At 33.8% G+C, this 21430-nt stretch overlaps 1 protein-coding gene across 1 annotated transcript; it reads left to right on the top strand.

Moving 5' to 3' along the window:
* The first annotated feature begins 922 nt into the window (after positions 1 to 922).
* Positions 923 to 20823, top strand: LOC140446780 (facilitated trehalose transporter Tret1-like). The gene is made up of 3 exons (XM_072539368.1): positions 923 to 1101; positions 9286 to 9346; positions 18908 to 20823. Exons 1-3 carry the CDS (start codon positions 1099 to 1101, stop codon positions 20227 to 20229), a joined length of 1386 nt encoding a protein of 461 aa, XP_072395469.1. The 5' UTR covers positions 923 to 1098; the 3' UTR covers positions 20230 to 20823.
* Positions 20824 to 21430: the final 607 nt, after the last annotated feature.

Below are 21430 nucleotides of genomic sequence, written 5' to 3'. Positions count from 1 at the left end.
TGCTTTGATCAATAATAAGGTCATTTTCTTCTTCTACCTCTGTTACATTGTCTTCATCTTCTAAATCACTTGCTGTATCCTCATTGATATCAAGCACTGGATCATCACTTTCAAGTAAACGTAAAAGTTCATCTTCACTCAGTTGCTTTTGGCTAGATATAAATAAAACGTATATGTTCAGAATTGTATGCACTATTGACAAATACGACAAGAAACCAACTCACTCAATATATTTATTTTATTTCGTTAAATTTTATCCCAGCTCGGGGAATTCACCATTTAAACATGTTAAACCCTTACATGAAACGATAGTAAACTCATAGTCGGTACTAATTCGTACAATCTATGGGATTCCCACATTATTACAACTTTATTAGAATTCATTTTATATATGACATAAAAGGCTGGCCAGGGTATTAGGAGACCACAGCCTATAAAATTGAAGTTTAAATTTAATCTAACCGTTAAATGTTCTTGCAGGCATAATTTTTTATCAATACAATATATAAACTACAGATAGATGGAAGACTGTCAATTAAAAATTAAGATCTATAAAGTAACAGCAAAAATTGTGATCTGAGGTCAAAATAAACCCGGGCCAGTCCGATGAAGGTTAAAATCTAATGTAGAACATTTTTGTATGGAACATTGTGCACAATAAACCGCATAGTTTTAGAAATATTGACGAAAACGTAAAAAACTACTAATTTACGGACTTCTCTCCCCCCTCCCCAACAAAACCCGACGCTCAAAGTGGTGTAACTTTATACTAAACAATATATGGACCATATAGAACAATTTGGTGTTGGAGGAAAACTTTTACTTTGGATGTCGGGGTTAGGTCTTTTTTTGGACCAATTGTACCATACTATTAATTATAGTAAACTACTTTAAATTCAAACTCACTCTAGTGGCACAGACTTAAACAAAAGTTCTAAGACTGTATATCAAGATTTATAATTTTAAAGATACTATCGAAACATCTAACTAAAAAGAGAAAACGGTCGATGTCGATAATGTAAAATTTTAAATTTTTGTATAAAAAATTGTTTTATTTTTTATATATTTTAAAGACAATTATTAATATAGTTTTATCCAATGGTAAGTACAGAGTTTTTGTATAATTTATTTGTCGTACAGCTAAAATAAAGCAATTAAGATAACTTTATGTATGTTTATACTTTATTATTTATAAAAACACGTTTGACAATATAAGTTGTTGTTTATTTAAAATCCAAAGAGTAATACTAGAACATTTTGTTTTCTGTTTTTAGTTTAGTAGTAGCTTTCCATTCTACATTCTACAAATCTTACTCAGATCTTACATGATACTCATAGTTTCAAAAGTTATGCATCACCCAAAATTTGCGCTTTTATTAACTATTTTCAGAAACTACAATTAAGTATAGATCATTTATAAACAAAATATCATACCGTTGACAGATATTTTTTGTTTTAAAAGAGATACTGTTTTTTTAATAAATAAAAAATAAAAAAATAGAAAATTTATTTCTAATTAAAATGTATTAAGCAATGTTAATATCATCAACAAGGCGATCAATCATTTCCTGTAGTAGATTCTTCTATTCTTCTCTAGGGGCAATTCTAAGTTCAAGATGGGTTCTAGGAGGATTCTTTCGGGCATAAATAGCATAGCATGTTCAATGAGATTTATGTCTGGAGGCATCGCAGGTCACTTCAAATATATCATTCATAAATACCAAATTTTCACCCACAGCTCCTAGCCATAATCTCACATGAAGTTCTAAAATCCCTATGATGTACCTTTGTCCTGTTAGAGTTCCGTCAATAACCACCAATTCCATGCGTCTATGTGTCATAATACCAGCCCAAAACAAAACACTGCCACCAGCGAAAGAAAGCAAGTGACAGGCATTAGCTAGTTGTGCAGCTCTTGTTAGCTCTCGCCAAATACGAATTCGCCACCTATCACTATTTAAAAAGATTCTGGTCTTGTCTGAAAAAGACATAATTCCAAAACTGTTAAGGGAGCTGTATGTATTCTTAAGCCCACTGGAAGCGGTGCAAAACATATCTAGGTTGTAGCTGAGGTCGAGGGCTCCTCAATCCTGACCCTTAAAATCTTTTTCTTATTGTGGAATGGAATGGAAATTCTTATGTGTCTATTCTGTTGCTTATTGGTAACTCGATGTCTATCAGAACGAGCTGTATTCTGTATGAATTTGACTCAATAAGCCTATTCCATATCCGTGAGACATCACTCTGAGAAATACCCACTCTTTTTTGCGACGAACTGTTGTGAATGGGCTTTTTTAAATTATGATTCATTATAGATCACGTTTTCACAAATTTTACCAGAATTTTCTTACATGCGATTAACTTTCATAATCCCCTCATTTTAAAGGTAATTGTTTCAGCTTTGGGAACACTTGAAGCTTTGGTAAATGTTTCTATGTTAATTTTTGACCAAGATAATATGGAACTTTAATAGTGAGCAATGCAGGGAATGCGGGCGTAAAACCAATATATAGGTACGTAAAATCCATGTATAGCAGTTTATAGTTAAAATTTTCATTAAAAAGTGCTGAATTAATTTCTTTGTAAGAGTTTTAAACAAAATTGAGCAATAAACGTTAGTAGTTTGGTTAATGGAAGTTATAGAACAATTGAAGGGTCCAATGCATAAAACAGTCAAGTCACATAAAGCAAGATGTCCAGAAGAAGTAAAAAACATTTTTGAGGTAAAACTGTGAAATCCTGATAAATTTTGTATTTTCTGTCATTTGAAGAGAATCTTGTTGACACTATTTTTTTTAATAATAAGTTGTAAGGTAAAAAAGAAAAAACTTATGGGGAAAGAGAATTGGACTTGACTGATTTATGCAAAGTATTCATCTTTTTTTGTGGCGAATAATAAAGCAAAATAAAGTTTCATATTAAAAAAATTATTTTCTAGTAATTGATTTAATAAAATAAACGAAAACATAGTTTCAACTAAAAGTTAGTGCAGAGTTGATACATTTTTCTTTACTCATTGTCACTGAATTCTGATACCAAAGTTTCCTTACTGTCTGGTGAGATGCTCTGATGGTAATTTCTGATTGCTTCATAAAACCATTGATCACACTGTGGCACATAATTTGTTACCAAAGACATAACGTGCTCGAATTTGTTCTTCACTGGATGTATGGTTGCCATCAAAAGGATCACTGACACTTTCTGTATCAAAAGACATTATTTTTAACTTTAAAATTATTAATAAACACCGTGAATTTAAAAAAAAACATCAGCTTGATAACAACAACACAATCAATCATAACCTATTTGACTGAGTACTGAGAGCGTGCATTAACCAGTCAGGTCCAGAACTTTATTGGTTTATGCAAAGTATCAAAGTGGCAACACATTATACATTCTATTGTTGATGTTTTTAATCCTATCGAGCTGCTTTATGCACTGGAAGATGTAAAATAAAGATTATACTGTGTGAATAAACGCTTAACTCATTTTGGCCAAAAAGTGGACTTACTCAGTTTATGCATTGGACCCTTCAATTTAAAACGAACATTTTAAGCTTTGTTTCTTTGTAAATTTTTTGCTGAGATATTGAAAATTGATTTACGTGCGGTTTATACGCGCCCCCATTCGCTGCAAGCTGTCCGTTAGCCTCAGAGCGCCTTATTAAAAGTTCCATATCTTGGTCAAAAATTAACGTAGAAACATTTACCAAATCTTTAATTGTTGGTTCTGAGTTTTCCAGAACCCATTCGCCAGATTTTCAGAGTTTATAGTTTAATTTTGTTTAAATGTCTTATGAACAAATTAGTTCGCAACTTATTAGTGAAATTCTTAATGTTTAATAGTTACAACTTTTTTATTAATTAAAGTAAAGTACTTTTGTAAAGTTTTTTTTTAAGCTGAAACATTTTTTGTAATGAGGGGGTTTTGAAAGTTAATTGCACTTATGAAAGCTGAGTTATACTTGGAAAAGTCCCATCGAATGTCTATTTTGCAATTGTTTTTCACGAAATTTGTTATAATATAAAAGTTTAGCAAACGCCATTTTGTTCATTTTAAAAAAAAAACAATTTTCATTTTAGTAAAATTAAATATCTCTAATAGATGCTAATAGTTTAGGATATACAATTATTTAAATGTTAATAACAAATTATCTGATAGGTTTTCAGCCTGGTACCCTCGAAAAATAGAATCTGCACATCAAAAAATATAAAAAAAAACGTCAAGATACCAAGGGTACATAAAAGTGCGTATGCAACCCCCCTAGTTCCTAGACTAGTTTTCTTTTGAAGGTACCCACATTGCAATGTTCACCTTATTTATAAGTACGTATATATGTACGTAGTTTATTAATTAGACACGTGTCGTTTTATTACTTAGCTTTATTTAGTACTCCAATAATACCGAAATACATTTTCTACTTTTATCAGCCATGTGCATGTGCACATAAAAAAACTCTCATTAGTCATTTATAAACAAAGGAATAAAAATACAGTACGTGATTAAAATTCAATAATAAATCAAATTTTAAATATTTCAAATTAAATCTGCCAACTGCAATTTTGTATTTACATAACAAAGATTCATAATATTTAGTATCACAAACAAGATTGTATTTTAGGTCTATATGTTTGATTCTTTTGTTATTTTCTGGGTTTTTCATTTCAATATCAATATTTTATCTTTATAGCAATTTTTTAATCCATGCAGTGCTGCCCATAAAGCTACTTATTCTACTTCTGAACTTGAAAGACTGACACAATTTTATTTTCGAAAGACCAATACAATCATATTTCCAAAAAAAATAATTAAGTAACCTGTAACCCAGTGATTCTCAACCTTTGGGGCGCTTTTAGTAGTGGGGGGGGGGGGTTTGAGAATATTAAAAAAACACCAACAACATTGACCAATTTACTTAAATCAAAGCAGAACAATATTCTGACTAAATAAAAAATAAAATACACATGAACACTGATAAAGAGGTAAAATTATAAAGAGCACTGAATACTAAATCATCAAATCAAGTTCAATGTATATTAGTGACTTTCTTGAGCCTGTTTTGCAGAGCACAGTTTATCGAAACATGGTGTCATCATCATCATCATCATCATCATCACTGGCTCGACAACCCTTTTTGGGTCTTGGCCTGTTCCAGGATTCTTCTCCATTCTGATCTGTTTCGTGCTTTTTTTCTCCAGTTTTCTATTTTTAAGGTTGTTATATCATTTTCTATTTGTTCTAAGTATCTGTTTGAATAATTTGCTTGGTATTTCGCCTTCTTCCATTCTTTCTACATGTCCTATCCAACGCAGCCGTCCTATTTTAATGAATGTTATAATATCCGGATCCTGGTATATTTTGTATAGTTCAGAGTTGAGTTGTATCTTCTTCGCCATATTCAGTTTTCTTTTGTGCTCTTATATATGTGTCGCAAGATTTTTCTTTCGAAGGTGGCTAACAACGTTTCCTCTCTTTTAGTGAGTGTCCAGGTTTCTGAGCCGTATGTGAGTACCGGTCTTATTAGGGTTTTATATATTTGGCATTTTGTTTTTCTTGCGACGTTATCTGATCTTAGTTGCCTAATTAAGCCATGGTAACATTTATTTGCAATAAATATTCTCCTCTTCACTTCCTCCGTAACGTTATTATCAGACGTGACTAGGGATCCCAAGTATATAAAGTTTTTTACCCCCTCTATGTTGTATTCTCCTATTGTTATATTTTGTGGCTGAATTATTTCTGCATTTTTACTTACCTGCATATATTTTGTTTTGGTCTGATTGATTTTAAGACCACTGTTTTGTGCAGCTAGTTCTATTTGATTGTATGCCTCTATCATTTCTCTTCTTGATCTTGCGATTATGTCAACATCATCTGCAAATGCTAGTATTTGCACGCTTTTATTAATGATTGTTCCTCGTGTATTGACTGTTGTGTCCCTCAGTATTTTCTCGAGTACGATGTTGAACAAGATGCATGATAGAGCGTCTCCCTGGCGTAGTCCCTTTTTACATCTATTGTTTCCGTTAATTCATTTTGTATCCGGATTCTACTTTCTAGTTTTAGAGATTCTTTTATCAGTTCTATTAGTTGTGTTGGTATATTAAATTCTTTCATTGCTTTTATTAAGAATTCTCGGTTTATATTGTCATATGCGCTTTCAAAGTCTATGAAGAGATGATGTGTGTCGATGTTAATTCACTTGTTTTTTCGAGGGTCTGTCGCAGAACAAATATCTGGTCTATTGTTGACTTCTGTCTACAGAAGCCACTTTGGTATTTGCCAACTATTTTTTCAGCGTTGGACATTATTTTGTTTGCTGCATTTAGCAGCTTGATTCCACGGTAGTTTTCACATTGTAACTGATTTCCTTTTTTATGTAATGGTATATTAATACCGCTATTCCACTCCGCTGGTAGCTGTTTATTCGAACATATCTTTGTTATCAATTCATGTATTGTTTTTTGTAGTGCGTCTCCTCCTTCCTTCAGTAACTCCGATTCTATTTGATCCGATCCCGGTGCTTTATTGTTCTTTAATTTGTCTACTGCTGCTCTAATCTCGGCTATTGTTGGTGGAGTCTTTTCTCTGTTGTCTGCTTGGTCTAATGGTATATCAGGGTTCGTCTCTCTCCGATCTCCTTCAAACTTTTCCGTAAAATGTTCTGTCCATCTACTTAGTATCTCTTGCTGTTCTGTCAATATATTACCTTCCTTATCTCTGCACATCGTTGTTCTCGGTTTGAAGTCTTTTCAGCTTTTGTTTAGTCTCTGATAAAATTTTCTTGTCTCTGTTGATTTACTTAGTTCTTGTAGTTCTTGAAGTTCTTTGTTCAATCTAAATAGGGTGTAATATTAGAAATAGACACTTGCTGTTCTTTTTCTATATTTAGCTGCGATCTATATTTGGTCTTCAAAGCAGCCATCGCGGAAAATCCTGTTTCGCAAAGGTAGGATGTCGAAAACGGAACGCTCTGGTTTTCAGCGCAGAAAACTCATCATTTACCCCTGACCAAAATTCAAAGGTAGATTTATTATTAAACTGTCTGTTGATTTCGGCATTTGCCGTGAAGTCTATGAAGGTTTCTTCTTCGAAAGTGAGAGCCATTCGGGTGTAATTTGAAGTGGATTCCTAACCCACTCGTAACTACGTATTAGTCGGTCGTCGGCAAAAAAAAATGTTTTAAAATTTTTTGTCAGCGTCTCTACATTGATTTTTAATGGTTACAAAAACAACTTTCACGTGTTGTTCTTTAACCTTGTAAGTTTTAATATATTCATCCACATTTGCAAACATTTCTAGGTTTTTTTGCTTTAAATTTCTGCTCCACAATTACAATTTTCTACAAAAAGCATTAATATATGTATATTGGCTCCTCGAAGCTGAATATTCAAAATATTTAGTTTCTCGAATATATCAACCATGTAGCTCAATTTCATTAAAAATAAACCATCGCGAAACATCTCGGCTTCTGGTCTATTTTCTTCCTCTAGAAAAATGGCGATTTCATATCTTGATTCAAAAACACGTTGTAAAAATCTCCCACGTAATAACCATCTTGCCTCACAAAAAAATAATAATGTTCAATGTACTGCACCCATGTCTTTACAAAGTGCAGAAAAGATTCTAATTTTTAAAGGTTTCATTTTTATGTAATTAACTACTGTTACAACCGTAGTTATTACAATATTCAGGTCAGGAGACATTTCTTTGGAAATCAGAGCTTCTTTCTGGATCATACAGTGTTTCCATAGACACATTGGAGACTTTTGTTTCACAAGCGCTTGTAGACTTATTCTACATTAAATATTCGGACATTGTACGAGCACCATCGGTGCATATTTCAACGCAATTCCTCCACTCTATTTTTGCTTCGTTTGTATAATCATTTAAGATAGCAAATAATGCAAGTGATGTTGCTTTCAATTCTATTGATTTGCATAAAAGTAGTTCTTCTACCACTGATGTGCCATCACAAAATCAAACGTAGGCAATAAGATGAGCAACTTTATCGCTATCTGTTACCTCATCAAGTGGAATCGAAAGCAGCTTGTCGCAGAACTTCTCGAATAGCTGATCCTGTACATCTTCAGCTATATCACCAATTTGACGGGCAACAGTATCATTTGATAGAGGTATAGACTCCAATTTTTTGGCAAAATTGTCTCTATAGTTTCCACAATTTGAATTGCAGCTGGCAAAATAAGCTCTTCACCAATAGTGTAAGGCTTTTTACATCTGGCTATTTGATATAAGACTGTATAAGAGGCAAGTAAAACTTTTTCATTTACGTGTTTCACATTCATTCAAGTGTTTCCAAATGTCTTTTAAGTTTACTAGGTTTCATGTTGTCAGCTTCTAAAATTTTTGAGCAAATAATACATAGAGGCCCAAAATTTAAGTATTCTTGAAAATATTTTCTTGATTTTATTTTTGTAACCACTCTCGCCCGTGCACTTGTTCATGCTTCACTGGAATCTAATGTTCGCTTACGCCCAGTTAAAAATTTATTCATGATTTTGTCTAAATTTATATTTACCTACTGCTTGGGATATCTTACTGTAGTACCGTCAACTGCAATTAACACGCAAACTAGAACATACACGTTCACAATAAATTTAACAGATGCAGAAGGACTGACTAAACTGACTCGACTAAGACTGGTCACGTCAGAACTGAGTGAGAAGTGGAGATGCAGGCAGAGAGACGATCGAGAATGTTCAAAATATCGGAACTTCTAATTACAGTAAGATTTTACTGTAAGTACTGTAGTGTTTTGTCAAAGTACTAATGGTACATTATTATTGCATATATATATATATATATATATATATATATATATATATATATATATATATATATATATATATATATATATATTGTTATTATATCAGATGGGACTCGGTGAAAATAATTATGGAAAATGGGGCCGCAAATGGTAAAAGGTTGAGAAACGCTGTGTAACCGATTTTCTATCTGTTACATCTCCAGCCCAATCAGAATCTACATAAGAAACAAAAAGATTTTCCTGTAGATTTCTTTTAAAAGTCAAGTTTATATTTACAGTCCCCTTTAAATATCTTAGAATTCTAATAAGACTGACCCACACATTCTTCTTTTTTGAGTGTCATATCTATCATAATATACATACTACATCTGCTATGCTCTCTATGTTGGTTTTTTATTTCTCCGTTTTTGACTTGAATGGCCTGATAATTTTAGATATAAAATATAATATAAATATTATATAATATATAATAAGGTTAATTTTATTTTATACTTTAGGAAGAGCCTCTATTAAAAAAGGAGTCCATAAACCTAATTCCATACCTAGGTACATTTTCTGGTAAGTAATTTTGCACATTTATAAACTGACAGGAAATCTTTTTGTTGTAAAATCGTTTGACTTCGTCTACTGTTTTCAATCTCTATGGACAAATTTGAATGTAATTATAAGTTCGAATTATTTCTAATTCCCTATGTCCGATTCTCCTCAATCGACGACGATAAAATAAAATGTTGAAGTCGTGGAGTAAAATATAGTTTCATTGACAACTACTAATTATTACATAATATAGTTGTTGTTGAGGTAAAAATTTATAATAGCCTGCGTCCCAAACTAGTCCCGAAGCTATATTTATAATCTCACTCAAATGCTACGATTCATCAAATAAGTGTATTGCCGTTGCATAGATTAAAAACCTTTGACTTTTGAAAGCTGGCAAATATAATTTGACCCAAAGAAATTATTGCGGGCATTTCCTCAATAAATATTAGTAAATCTATAGTTTCCAGGAAGTTGAACAAACTGTAATTAAGCTACTAATCGATATGTTTCACAATTATACAAGGTGAAACTATACAAAGTCAGGAAATTAAGATTAATGTGAGATTACAAATTGATGGACTAATTTGTGATTGAAAACTTTGATGTTGCACTTTTCGAAACTTATGAGAATTTTTGAATTTTGTCAGATGATTAATGCAATAATAGATAATTCTTTCTGGAAACAAGCTTTTGAATGAAGATATTCTCTTGTAGTAGAGTAAAAAAATGCCAAGAGTATAATAGACTTTATATGATAAACCCAGAATATTCAGAATGTTTAGAAAATCACAACAAGAAACAATGAAGAAATAGAAACACAGCAGAAATTAGTAATATGATGTTTAATCATAAAGCTAAATCTTGAAGTACTAGCAAGGACTAACTGAGTCTAAAGAGCACAGTAGATGAGAAATGGGAAATATTTAGTTATATAGGTAATGTCCATTAAAGCCAAAGAAATATATGAATTTAGAAAACATAGTTTGTATACAAAAGTATAATACAAAAATTAAGTAAATAAAAAAGAAAAGTTGGAAAAAGTTTGGAAATAAGATAAATCAGATGATATAGGGGAGAGCGGGGCACAGTGGACACTTTCTGACAATTTAATTCACCAATGTTATATTTTCTTTAGAATCAAAAAATGTTTTATGTTTATAGCCACTACTTTAAGCTGCTCTTGGCATAATGTGGAACAAAGCATGTGCTTATGTGTCCACTGTCCACTGTACCCCATGGATGGGGTAGAGTGGTCACTATTGAGGGGCACACTGGACATTGGAATTATTTTGGAAATTAAATATTTTGCTCTTTCTGTAAAACCAGTTTTCTCAGGAGATGGTAGCACATGCACTATGCTTTCTTGGTCAATACAAAATATGTTCTTTACTGCCAGGTATACCTAGTGTTTTCCGTGTTTAAGCAAGTATTTTACAAGATAGTCACTATCATCGGTAATCTGGTGCACTTGCCTGATATAATATTTAACTGTAGCAAATTTCACCCTCCTTTATGTTGGCTGTAACCAAAAATGCGTTCCCAGGAGATGTGTCAGAAAAACTACAGGGAGAATTTTCTGAATCTGTCAAGTCATCCACTGATATGCTGCTGGTGCTAGTGTCTGAATCTTTAGGTTTATTTCTTACATTTTTTTATTTTGCTTTCATCTCACTATTTGTTAGGTTACTAATTTTTTTGCATTTACATGTTTTCTTTTGTTCTCTAATATCTCTTCCATTTTTTTATTAGAGGCGTATCTGTTAATTTTGTCGTTTTGCTAGTTTTTCGTCCACATTTTTTTGTTTCCTTATTCTTAGCCTTGGGGAGCGGTCGTATCATTTTATCATTTCGGGAGATATGATATCTTCAGGAGGAATTACATTTACGGTAATTCGCTTATTCTGTGGTGGTGTCACTTGTTGACAAGCCCAACCAGCTATTGAGGTCATGATTTGAGTTTCATCTATAGTAGCTTTGCTGGTAGAAGCACACGATTTCAATGTCAACATTTCAACATATTGTACCGTTTTTAAATAAAACGAGCGGTTCGAATTTATAGAAGTATATTTGTTTATAAGTTTACAGCATGAAACTATTTTATCAACTCAAACTAACTCCTAACATCGTTACATATATATACCAAAGTTACTATGTTCCAAAATCTAGAACATTCTCACCTCTAATTCGCCTACGTGACGGGTTGTTCTCTCTCGCACTCGATATCTTTGGAAATTTCTAGTCGCTTTCGAGATGCAACCATTACACGGGCCACGCTGAATGCATATTCGTAACACTGCTCCCCTCTTAGATCTGAGCGTCCCGATCAGCAACTCTATATGTAGGCCCAGGATGGCGGAATCTACAGGATTCTCCTGCTCTGCATGAACCCCTCAGAAAGAAATAACAGTCTACTGTCTTTGAAGGATATGATCTCTTCGGATTAGTGCAACACGCAGTAATTCTTACGCCGGTTTCTCGAAAGATTACTTCAAGCATGCTTCTGACAATCTTCCAATCCAGATTATCTAGTGCATGGCGTATCTTCTGTAAGGCCAAATTCTTGATGTCATAATTGCAGACAATTTTCTTCAAATTAGTTAGGGCACGCCATATATCCTCGTAGGTTTGTATACGACTTCTTGGTCACCATATACAGCAAAGATCGAGGACCATCTTCTAATCTCAGTACTTTTCCAACTTTAAGCTGCTGATTTATTAACTCGTCTAAACGACCGAACTTCTTATAAAATACGGATGAGATTCCTTTAGTCGTCTCAAGATCTTGGCCAACACAGTGGGCTAGAGAGACGTTTTGCGGAACACTAAAAAGATCCTGATGATTTTCTGTGGTCACGCCGAATCTAGCACTCTTTCTCTCTGCGTAATTTGACATAAATTCATTAAAGCTTGGTCGTCGGTGATCTTTGATCTCATGTTGAAGGGTTCGGGCTTCTTTTGTTTCTTTTGAGCCAGCATAAGGTGCAAGACGATTTATCTGAACTACTTTTGGTTTACTTTTCGGCAACTTCTTAATTCGGTATATTACGTTATTCATTCTCTTTTTAATTTCATACGGACCCTCCCATTGTCTTTGCAGTTTAGGAGACAAGCCACGACGACGTTGTGGATTATAAAGCCAAACAAGATCACCTACTTTATAGCTTTCATTCTTGCATCGAGAATCGTATTGATCTTTTATTCTGTCACTGGCTAACTGGATGTGTTGTCGGGCAAGTTCATGAATGTTGTTCACTCTTAACTTCAGGCGGTCGACATAATCTTCGCTTGCAACATATTCTTCTGAAGGTTTGCAGCAAAACTCTAGGTCGAAGGTCAAACGAACTTCATGACCTAACATTAGGCAGGTTGGAGTCTGGCCTGTAGTTTCATTCACGGCCGAGCGGTAGGCCATTAGGAATAAATGAATGTGCTGGTCCCAATCTCTTTGATGTTCTGATACAACTTTGGACAGGTGTTTACCCATCGTTCGGTTCATCCTCTCGACCATTCCATCTGATTGAGGATGCAGGGGTGTCGTTCTGGTCTTATTGACACCAATCAATTTACAAAAGTTTTGGAAAAGGGTTGACTCGAAGTTTCGCCCTTGACCGGATCTCCAAGGGAACACCAAATCGGCTAAAGAATTCTTTAACAAGTACCTCTGCAACGGTAGTAGCTTCTTGATTTGGTATCGCATAGGCCTCAGTCCATTTCGTAAAATAATCCATGGCTACCAGGATATATTTATTTCCATCATTCCATCTCTGGAAGTGGACCTGCAATGTCGATTGCTTTTCTTTCCATAGGACTATCAACATTGTACTGTTTCATAGGTGCCCTTTTTTTACCAACTGGACCATTACTGGTTGCACACAGTTCAAATTTCCGGCACCATCTTCTTACATCATCTTTACAGTTCACCCAATAGAACCGTTCTCGAACCTTTTGCAGAGTCTTCGTAATACCAAAGTGTCCACCTGATGCACCGTCATGTAACTGACGCAATACTTTTGACACTTTACTTTTAGGTACAATCAACTAAAGCTTAGATTCTGTACCATCATCGTTCTCAAAGGTTCTATACAGAAGATCATATTTTAGCACTAGGCAATTCCATTGACTCCAGTAACACTTAACTTCGGGATTACATGCACTAATGTCTTGCCAAGAAGGTCTTTCACTTCGACGCATCCAATCCAATACTCTTTTTATACATGGATCATCTACTTGAGCGTCTTGTAGCTGTTGAGGCTGCCATTGATCATTAATGACGGTGGTTCGTCTCACGGGGCAAAGTCGTTCTTCTAATTTAAGACAGTGATTACAATTTGACTGCACGGCCGTCTCAAAAGGGCATCAGCATTTGAATGAACTCTGCCAGCCCTGTGTTTGATCTCGTAATCATATTCTTGTAATCGTTCTAACTATCTTGCCATCTGGCCCTCTGGATTACGGAATTGTAGGAGCCATTTTAGAGCAGCGTGATCCGTGTGAAGAAGAAACTTTCTGCCATACAAGTATTTATGGAAATGCTCGCAAGCCTTCACTACGCCTAGCAATTCTCTCCTGGTAACGCAATAGTTTCTTTCTGGTTTCGACAAGACTTTGCTAAAGTAACCGATGGCTTTCTCCTGCCCATCTTGGATTTGAAAGAGAACAGCTCCTATTGCACTGTTGCTTGCATCGGTGTAGAACACAAATTTTCCTGCCTGTCTAGGGTAGCTTAAAATTGGTGCACTGATCAGCGCCATTTGTAATTGTTCGAAAGCTTTTTGACACTCTTCGCTCCATGTATATTCTTTACCTTCTTCTGTCAACTTTGTTAATGGCTTGGAGATGTTGGCAAATCCTTTGACAAAACGTCGGTAATATGTGCATATACCAAGAAAACTTCTAATTTCGTGTTTATCTCTTGGTACTGGCCACTCCTTAATTGCTGCAAGTTTTTCAGGATCAGCTGTTACACCATTATTTGCTACAATATGTCCCAAGTACTTCACTTGTCGTCGAAACAAGTGACATTTCTTCGGACTTAACTTCAAATTCGCTGCTCGCAATCGTTGAAAGACTTCTGTCAGATTATTGGCATGTTCATCGAAGGATCTTCCAACTACAATTACATCATCCAAATAAACCAGGCATCTTTTCCATATTAGACCTCTTAAAACTGCCTCCATTAATCTTTCAAATGAGGCCGGGGCATTATATAAACCAAAGGGCATAACTGTGAACTGCCAAAGCCCTGATCCTATCGAGAATGCGGTTTTTTCACGATCAGCTGGCTCCATGTCTACTTGCCAATATCCACTCTTTAGATCGAGTGTGGAGAACCAACGAGAACCAGAAATTGTATCCAAAGTATCGTCTATTCTGGGCAAAGGACAACTATCTTTTTTAGTTACCGCATTGAGCTGTCGGTAGTCAATACAAAAACGTGTTGAACCATCTTTCTTCTTTACTAGCACTACTGGTGATGTCCATGGACTGTTTGATTGTTCAATTACCCCTTGTTTGTTCATATCTTTGATGATGTCTTTGTCTTCATCTCTTTTTGCAAATAGAAGTCGTCTAGGTTGTTGTCTGACTGACTGAGCGTCTCCGGTATTAATTTTATGCTTTACTATACTTATTTTACCATTATCCTTCTTATCAATGGCAAAAGTATCTCAAAATTCTATCAGCATAGACTTCACTTTTTTAGTTCATCCATCATCAAGATCTTGGCATGTTTTAATTAGCGTCTCAACAAGCTCCTTTGGATACTTAGATTTCGATGATTTCTTATTAGTATTCATAGAACAAATCGAATCCACGGGAACGCACTGTCCGATTAAAGTTCTTTTACTTAACTTAATAGCAGTTCTCTTTAAATTCATAACTCTTACAGGAACGACATCTCGAATTCTCGGCATTGTTCACCTTAAGGGCATCCTTAAACTTCCCTCTCAACAGTAATCATCAAGTCTGGTCATCAAAATTTTCTCACTATTACCGGGTATTGTTACGTCACAAGTAGTTATTAAGCAGATAACATCCTCTTTGTCTTCATGAAATGGCAACTCTTCACCACTGATCTCGAGAACTCCATCTTTGACATTCAATTTTGCTCCAACTTTCCTTAGTAAATCCACCCCACACCTGACACCAAATGTACCGTTTTTAAATAAAACGAGCGGTTCGAATTTATATAAGTATATTTATTTATAAGTTTACAGCACGAAACTATCTTATCAAGTCAAACTAACTCCTAACATCGGTTCTTATATATACCAAAGTTACTATGTTCTAGAACATTCCCAGCTCTAATTCGCCTACGTGACGGGTTGTTCTCTCTCGCACTCGATATCCCTTGAAATTTCTAGTCGCTTTCGAGATGCAACCGTTACACGGGTCACGCTGAATGCATGTTCGTAACAATATGTTGCCGTTGACGCCAGGAAGTCATCATCCTTGAATATATGACGGTCGAGAGAAAAGATTCCTGTAGACCAGTAGATTAATACCAAATGTAAAATCCTGGGTGGTACATGCTAATGGAAACGATCTACCAAGCACAGTCCCAATTTTATAGATCGTTATTCGCTTTCCAGGATTTTGTAACAACCCCGACTTACAAGCATCATTGTAAAATTTCTTGAGAGATCTATATATGCTTCTGTCGAGAGGTTGAAGCCGATGGTTTGTGTGTGGCGGCAGTGTAAGTAGGACAATGTTGTTTTCCTTTGCATGTCGAATTGCTCTAATACTAATATGGGTTTCATGGTTGTCCATAATTAGCTAAACAGGAGGCTCCTTCGAAGGTTTCACATAGTAGATAAAAAATGTTCTAACATTACAGAAAAAAATCGGATTTACATAATTCCGATTTGGTGATGCAAAACCTAATGTATCTGGAAGAGCTCCATTTATCATGTGCTGTTTAAAATTAACTCTCGAAAAAATCATAACAGGTTGTGTTTAATTTCACAGGACGTTAATAGCACGGCAAAGTGTGACGAGCTGTCCTCTTTCGGCAGTCATTATTTGACCTATCTGACAATTTTTGGTGCTATAAATTTGGATGAAGCCTGGACTGTCGTTAAGCTAGTTTCATCCACAATAAATAGTTGGTGTGGACCAAATTTATATTTGTCATACAGGCGCTCCAGATGTTGCTCTCTCTGGTTTTCTTCGAGAAATGTTCTTATCCTTTTTATGAAAAATGTAAACCATTCTTTTCCAGCAGTTTTGTTAGATACCCAAGATTCTGGAACATGGTTGTTGTTTATAATTGCAAACTCATAGGCATATATGTATCGCTTTAATGTTGTTCTGCGTAACTTAGATAGTTAAGTTAAATAAAAAAACTGATTGACTTGATTGAAAACTGCATTATCAACATAAATATAATATCGTTGATTGAATATTCATATATTTATATTCAGATATTTAATTATATACCTCTGGAAAGAGAAAAAGGTGCAAAGTTCTGTAACCAGTTAGTACCATTAACCTAGATTTGAATTATTTAAAAATTGAAACTGACCACTGTACCTCACTGTCCATTATACCCCGCCCTATGATAAAAATACTGAAAAATTATTAATACGATTAAGTTTAAAATAGAAGATATATTAAGTCAAGTCAGGTGTGCTCAAAATGTTACTTAAATAAAATAAGGAAAAGGGAAAAAAGTAAAGAATATACTTTAGAGGAACATAGAAAAGTAAGGACAATAAATATATAGAAACCAGGAGAAGCACTTAAAAATACTAATACCACATAGAAATCGGATTGAACCTAAAATTTCTTTCTTTTTTTGTTTTTGTACTCTTTTCAACTGCATTCTTTTAAAAACATTGTTGAGCAGTATATCAGATCTAAGAATGTTATTAAGAATCTAAATCTGGTACATATTCTGTTCATACTGCTGTTTAGTCGAGGTGTATTTTTCGTTTATTATCACCCTTAATTAGGATACCCAACTCATGTCTCTTCTTTCTAACAGCTGTTACTTCTTTTACTTCCTTGTAGATATATGTTAAAATGATCATACTTTTTTGTAGCACTTGAAGTCTACTTGAACTCTTAACAATTTTTCTCCAACCAACTTTATTTTGCTTCTTTTAATAATCTTGGTTATAAATTTGAATGATAATTTTATATTTTAGATCAGCGTTTTTTTGTATAATTTGATCAGGTCGAAGCATTCAATATTTGATCAGGGGTGTCAGTTCTCTCATCCCATCAACCCGTCTGGCATGCGTGGAGGGATGTGACAAAAACATCTAAAAAACAAGAATATTGATTTTAACAGAGACACAGAAGGTATCCCAGGTAGGTAGGAATTTTATTCCAAAATCACACACCGAAACAACACGAAAGAAGAGAGGAAAAGGACCTTTGTAAAAACTCATATAGATGTCCTAAAAGTAAAAATAAATGAAAAATAATTCCGAAAAGTCTTAGCGAATAAATTCGAATCAGATCCTCCTCATAATCAAAACCATATTGACGACGTTAACAACAACATAAATAAAAAACCGGACTGTAGGTCGCAAAGAAAACAAGAATTAGAGATGAAAAAATAAGCATCGAAACTAAGCAACAAATGAAGGAAAAAAGACAGGTACTAACGAAAAACCGGCCATACTCTAGAATACGTAGAAGTACATAAAACAATTATAAAAGAGCTAAAAGGTGACATCAAAAAATTTAACGAGAACCCAATAGAGCAATTCATAGATAACAACAGAAGCTTAAAATATCTTGTACCAATAAGGGGTGTTCAAAAGATTATCAAAATTAAAGACACCAATAATACGGAAAAGAAGGACAAATGTAAAATAATGGAGATAGATATACTACTGTCAGATAGAAAGAGGAACAATTGGGTAAGATCAAAAACAAATGTCGAGGATATCATAACAAAAATTACAAAACTCAATGGAGCTTCACAGGCCACATTGCTAGACAAGTCTAACCGATGTTGGAATACCACAATAGAACATTGAAGTGTCTACAAAGGTAGATTACCAAGAGGAAGACCACATATGAGATGAGTAGATGACATGTTGATTAGGATAAAGATCAATGGAAGGAGTTGGGAGAGGTCTTGTCCATAAAATGGACGATAAAAGGCTAAGAAGAAAAAGAAGAATAAGAAGAAGAAGAAGAAGAATAGGCCACTTCTGCAGTGATTGTCTGTAAGGAGCTTTTACATTTTGCAACCAATCGGGCCAACTGAACCTTGGTTTGTTAACTTTTCGATCCCTTATTCTTTCTCATCTTTTGTGTAATGAGATCATAGACTTGGAACTAGTAGCGAACTCAGCAAGTGGAATAACTTACATTGTCTGTAAATATTAATGTATTTTTAATAGATAACATCCCTGTAATACTTCACAAGAATATTCATAGTATTACTGGCAATTCAAGCTTATGATATGCAATATAATTTCGATCCGAAACTCCACACCCCATGTATCACATTATATCTTATTTTGGAATAACTTTTATATGTACTTATTAAATAAAATAATTATAAAAAATATTGTACTGGAGGTTCTTGTACAAATTAAATTTATTATTTTGTTTTAGCAAATTTTCTAAGCATCAGTATAGCCACTATATTCTCATGGCCATCACCTTCGATTCCCCAACTATTAAGCAACAACACAGACATCAATCCTTTAGGACGCCCAATAACAACATTCGAAGAATCATCCATTGCTTCTCTACAAAACGCAGGCGCAATTGTCGGCACCATTGTAGCGGGCATCGCAGCCGACAAATATGGTCTAAAAAGATGTTTAGTTATTTGTTCCTTACCAATTCTAGCAAGTTATATGTTAATAGCATATGCTAGAGTTGCGTATCTCTTGTTAATTCCCAGATTTATTCAAGGTATTTCACTTGGGATTTGTTTATCTGTATTACCCAACTATGTTTCAGAAATCGCAGAAGATTTCAATAGGGGTTTCCTAGGAACGTTAATGGGAGTATTAGGATGTATTGGGCATTTACTAACATACGGAATAGGTCCACTAGTAAGCATTAAAACTTTCGCCTTTATAGTGATGGGTTCAGTTGTAATATTTCTTATTACTTTCGCACCCTTTTTTCCGGAGAGTCCATATTTCTTATTAACAAAGAATAAATTCCAGGAAGCAAGGCAAAGTTTACAAAAAATAAGAAATGGGAAAAATATTGAAAAAGAATTAATATATATAGCTAGTAATATTGAAAAAAGTAAGCAAACTAGATCTGCTTGGAAAGATATTTTAAGATCAAAATTGATCAGAAAAGGGTTAGTAATATCTTGTGGATTACATTTACTCCCACATACAATAGGTATGCCTATTCTTACAAGTTACTTGCAGTCAATCGCAGAAGCAAGTGGTACTTCTATACCTTCACATATAATATCAATCCTCGTTGCAGTTGTTCAAATGATTTCTATAATGATATGCAGTTTGCTGATGGATACACTTGGTAGAAAAGTTCTTCTATACATCTCTACGACAGGTTGTACATTATCATTATTTTCTTTAGGTTACTATTTTTTCTATAAAACCAGAGATTATGATGTAGATAACATCTTTTGGTTACCATTGGTAGGTTTACTTGGCTATTTTATTTCCATGAGCATGGGTTATCAAACTTTACCTTTTGTAATAAGTGGCGAAGTGTTTGTAAATAGCTCAAAATCTGTTTGTATGAGTATAGGTACATGTCTTAACCTTTCTCTCAGTTATATTTTAAGTAGCTTATTTCCTTTCGTAGTTGTGTATATAGGAATGAGTGGAATCTTTTTTATATTTTCCGGATTGTCAATTTTAAATTACCTTTTCGTTTATTTTATTGTACCAGAAACAAAAGGGCTAAGTTTCCAACAAATACAAATCCTTCTTGGCGATTAAAAATATTCACAGGATAATTTAACATAGATTCATATAACTATATCGTTGTTGGTTTAAAACATTTATTAGTTAAACATATGGAATTATTATTATAAATCTAATTTATTATCTTTATTTATTATAAAATGTTCTAACACTTAGTTTATTATCTTTATTTAATTTATGTGTAATCTTACAACAATTTATTTTACACTGACAATATTCTAATTTATATACTACATTATTTCCCGCATTACAATTCAAACTCGACTCGATACAATTATTCTTCTTCCACTGACTGTTTACAATAAAAATTTCCTCTATATATATATATATATATATATATATATATATATATATATATATATATTAAATAACCGTTATCTGGAGATCCCTAGTATTCGGCCGGTGACCTTTCTTGAACTTTCTCGAACGCCATGGAACCAGACAGGTTTTTTAGAGGAGGGGACCCGTGAATTATTACCTACTCAAAAAAAATACTTACTAGAAAAATATGTTTACAGCTTAGGGCATGAGTCATATTTATTGTAACAATATTATACAAGTTATTACATGTAATAAAAATATAAATCCTGTGATTGTTGTTTTATTATTTTCTTCTTTTGGTTACCTGAATTTCGTTTAATAAACACGTATAATATATTTTGTAATAACTTAATGATACATCGTCGGCTGTATGCGATAGTAGCATAACACAAAAACTGGTAATTTTTGAAAACAGGGGTTTAAAGTTTGTGTGCCAATAGTTTTGCCTTATTTGTTTTACTACATATGGATTGGGATGGTTTTCGTAAAATTAAATTATGGTGTATTTGGGAGAGCTTTTAGGTAATCTTCAATGAATTGTAACACAGACTTTTAAAATCAACCCTTATTTTGAGTTGTGCCACTATTGCACATCAACATTTTGTCTTTCAAGACTAATAAAGGTAAAAACAAAACTGGTATATTTTTTTTGTTATTCCTATCAACTGCAATAAAAGTTCAATAAAGAATATTACAAACTACTTGAATGAGAAAGATGTGTTTATTAACACCTATAAGAAGTACGAAATAAAAAAAGTATATATTGATAATAATAGGAAAAGTTATGATTAACAATACTTTAGATGTCGATTGAAAATCAGCGTGAATTGGTGGAACACTCTTGGCTTCACAAACGCTAGTAAGGTCTTTTTTCTCCTTTTCAATTATTGGCAGG

The sequence above is a fragment of the Diabrotica undecimpunctata genome, chromosome 7 (genome assembly GCF_040954645.1).
Source record: "Diabrotica undecimpunctata isolate CICGRU chromosome 7, icDiaUnde3, whole genome shotgun sequence".
NCBI lineage: Eukaryota > Metazoa > Arthropoda > Insecta > Coleoptera > Chrysomelidae > Diabrotica > Diabrotica undecimpunctata.
Note: the sequence above shows the minus strand (reverse complement) of the source record. Positions and strands in the feature narration are given on the sequence as shown.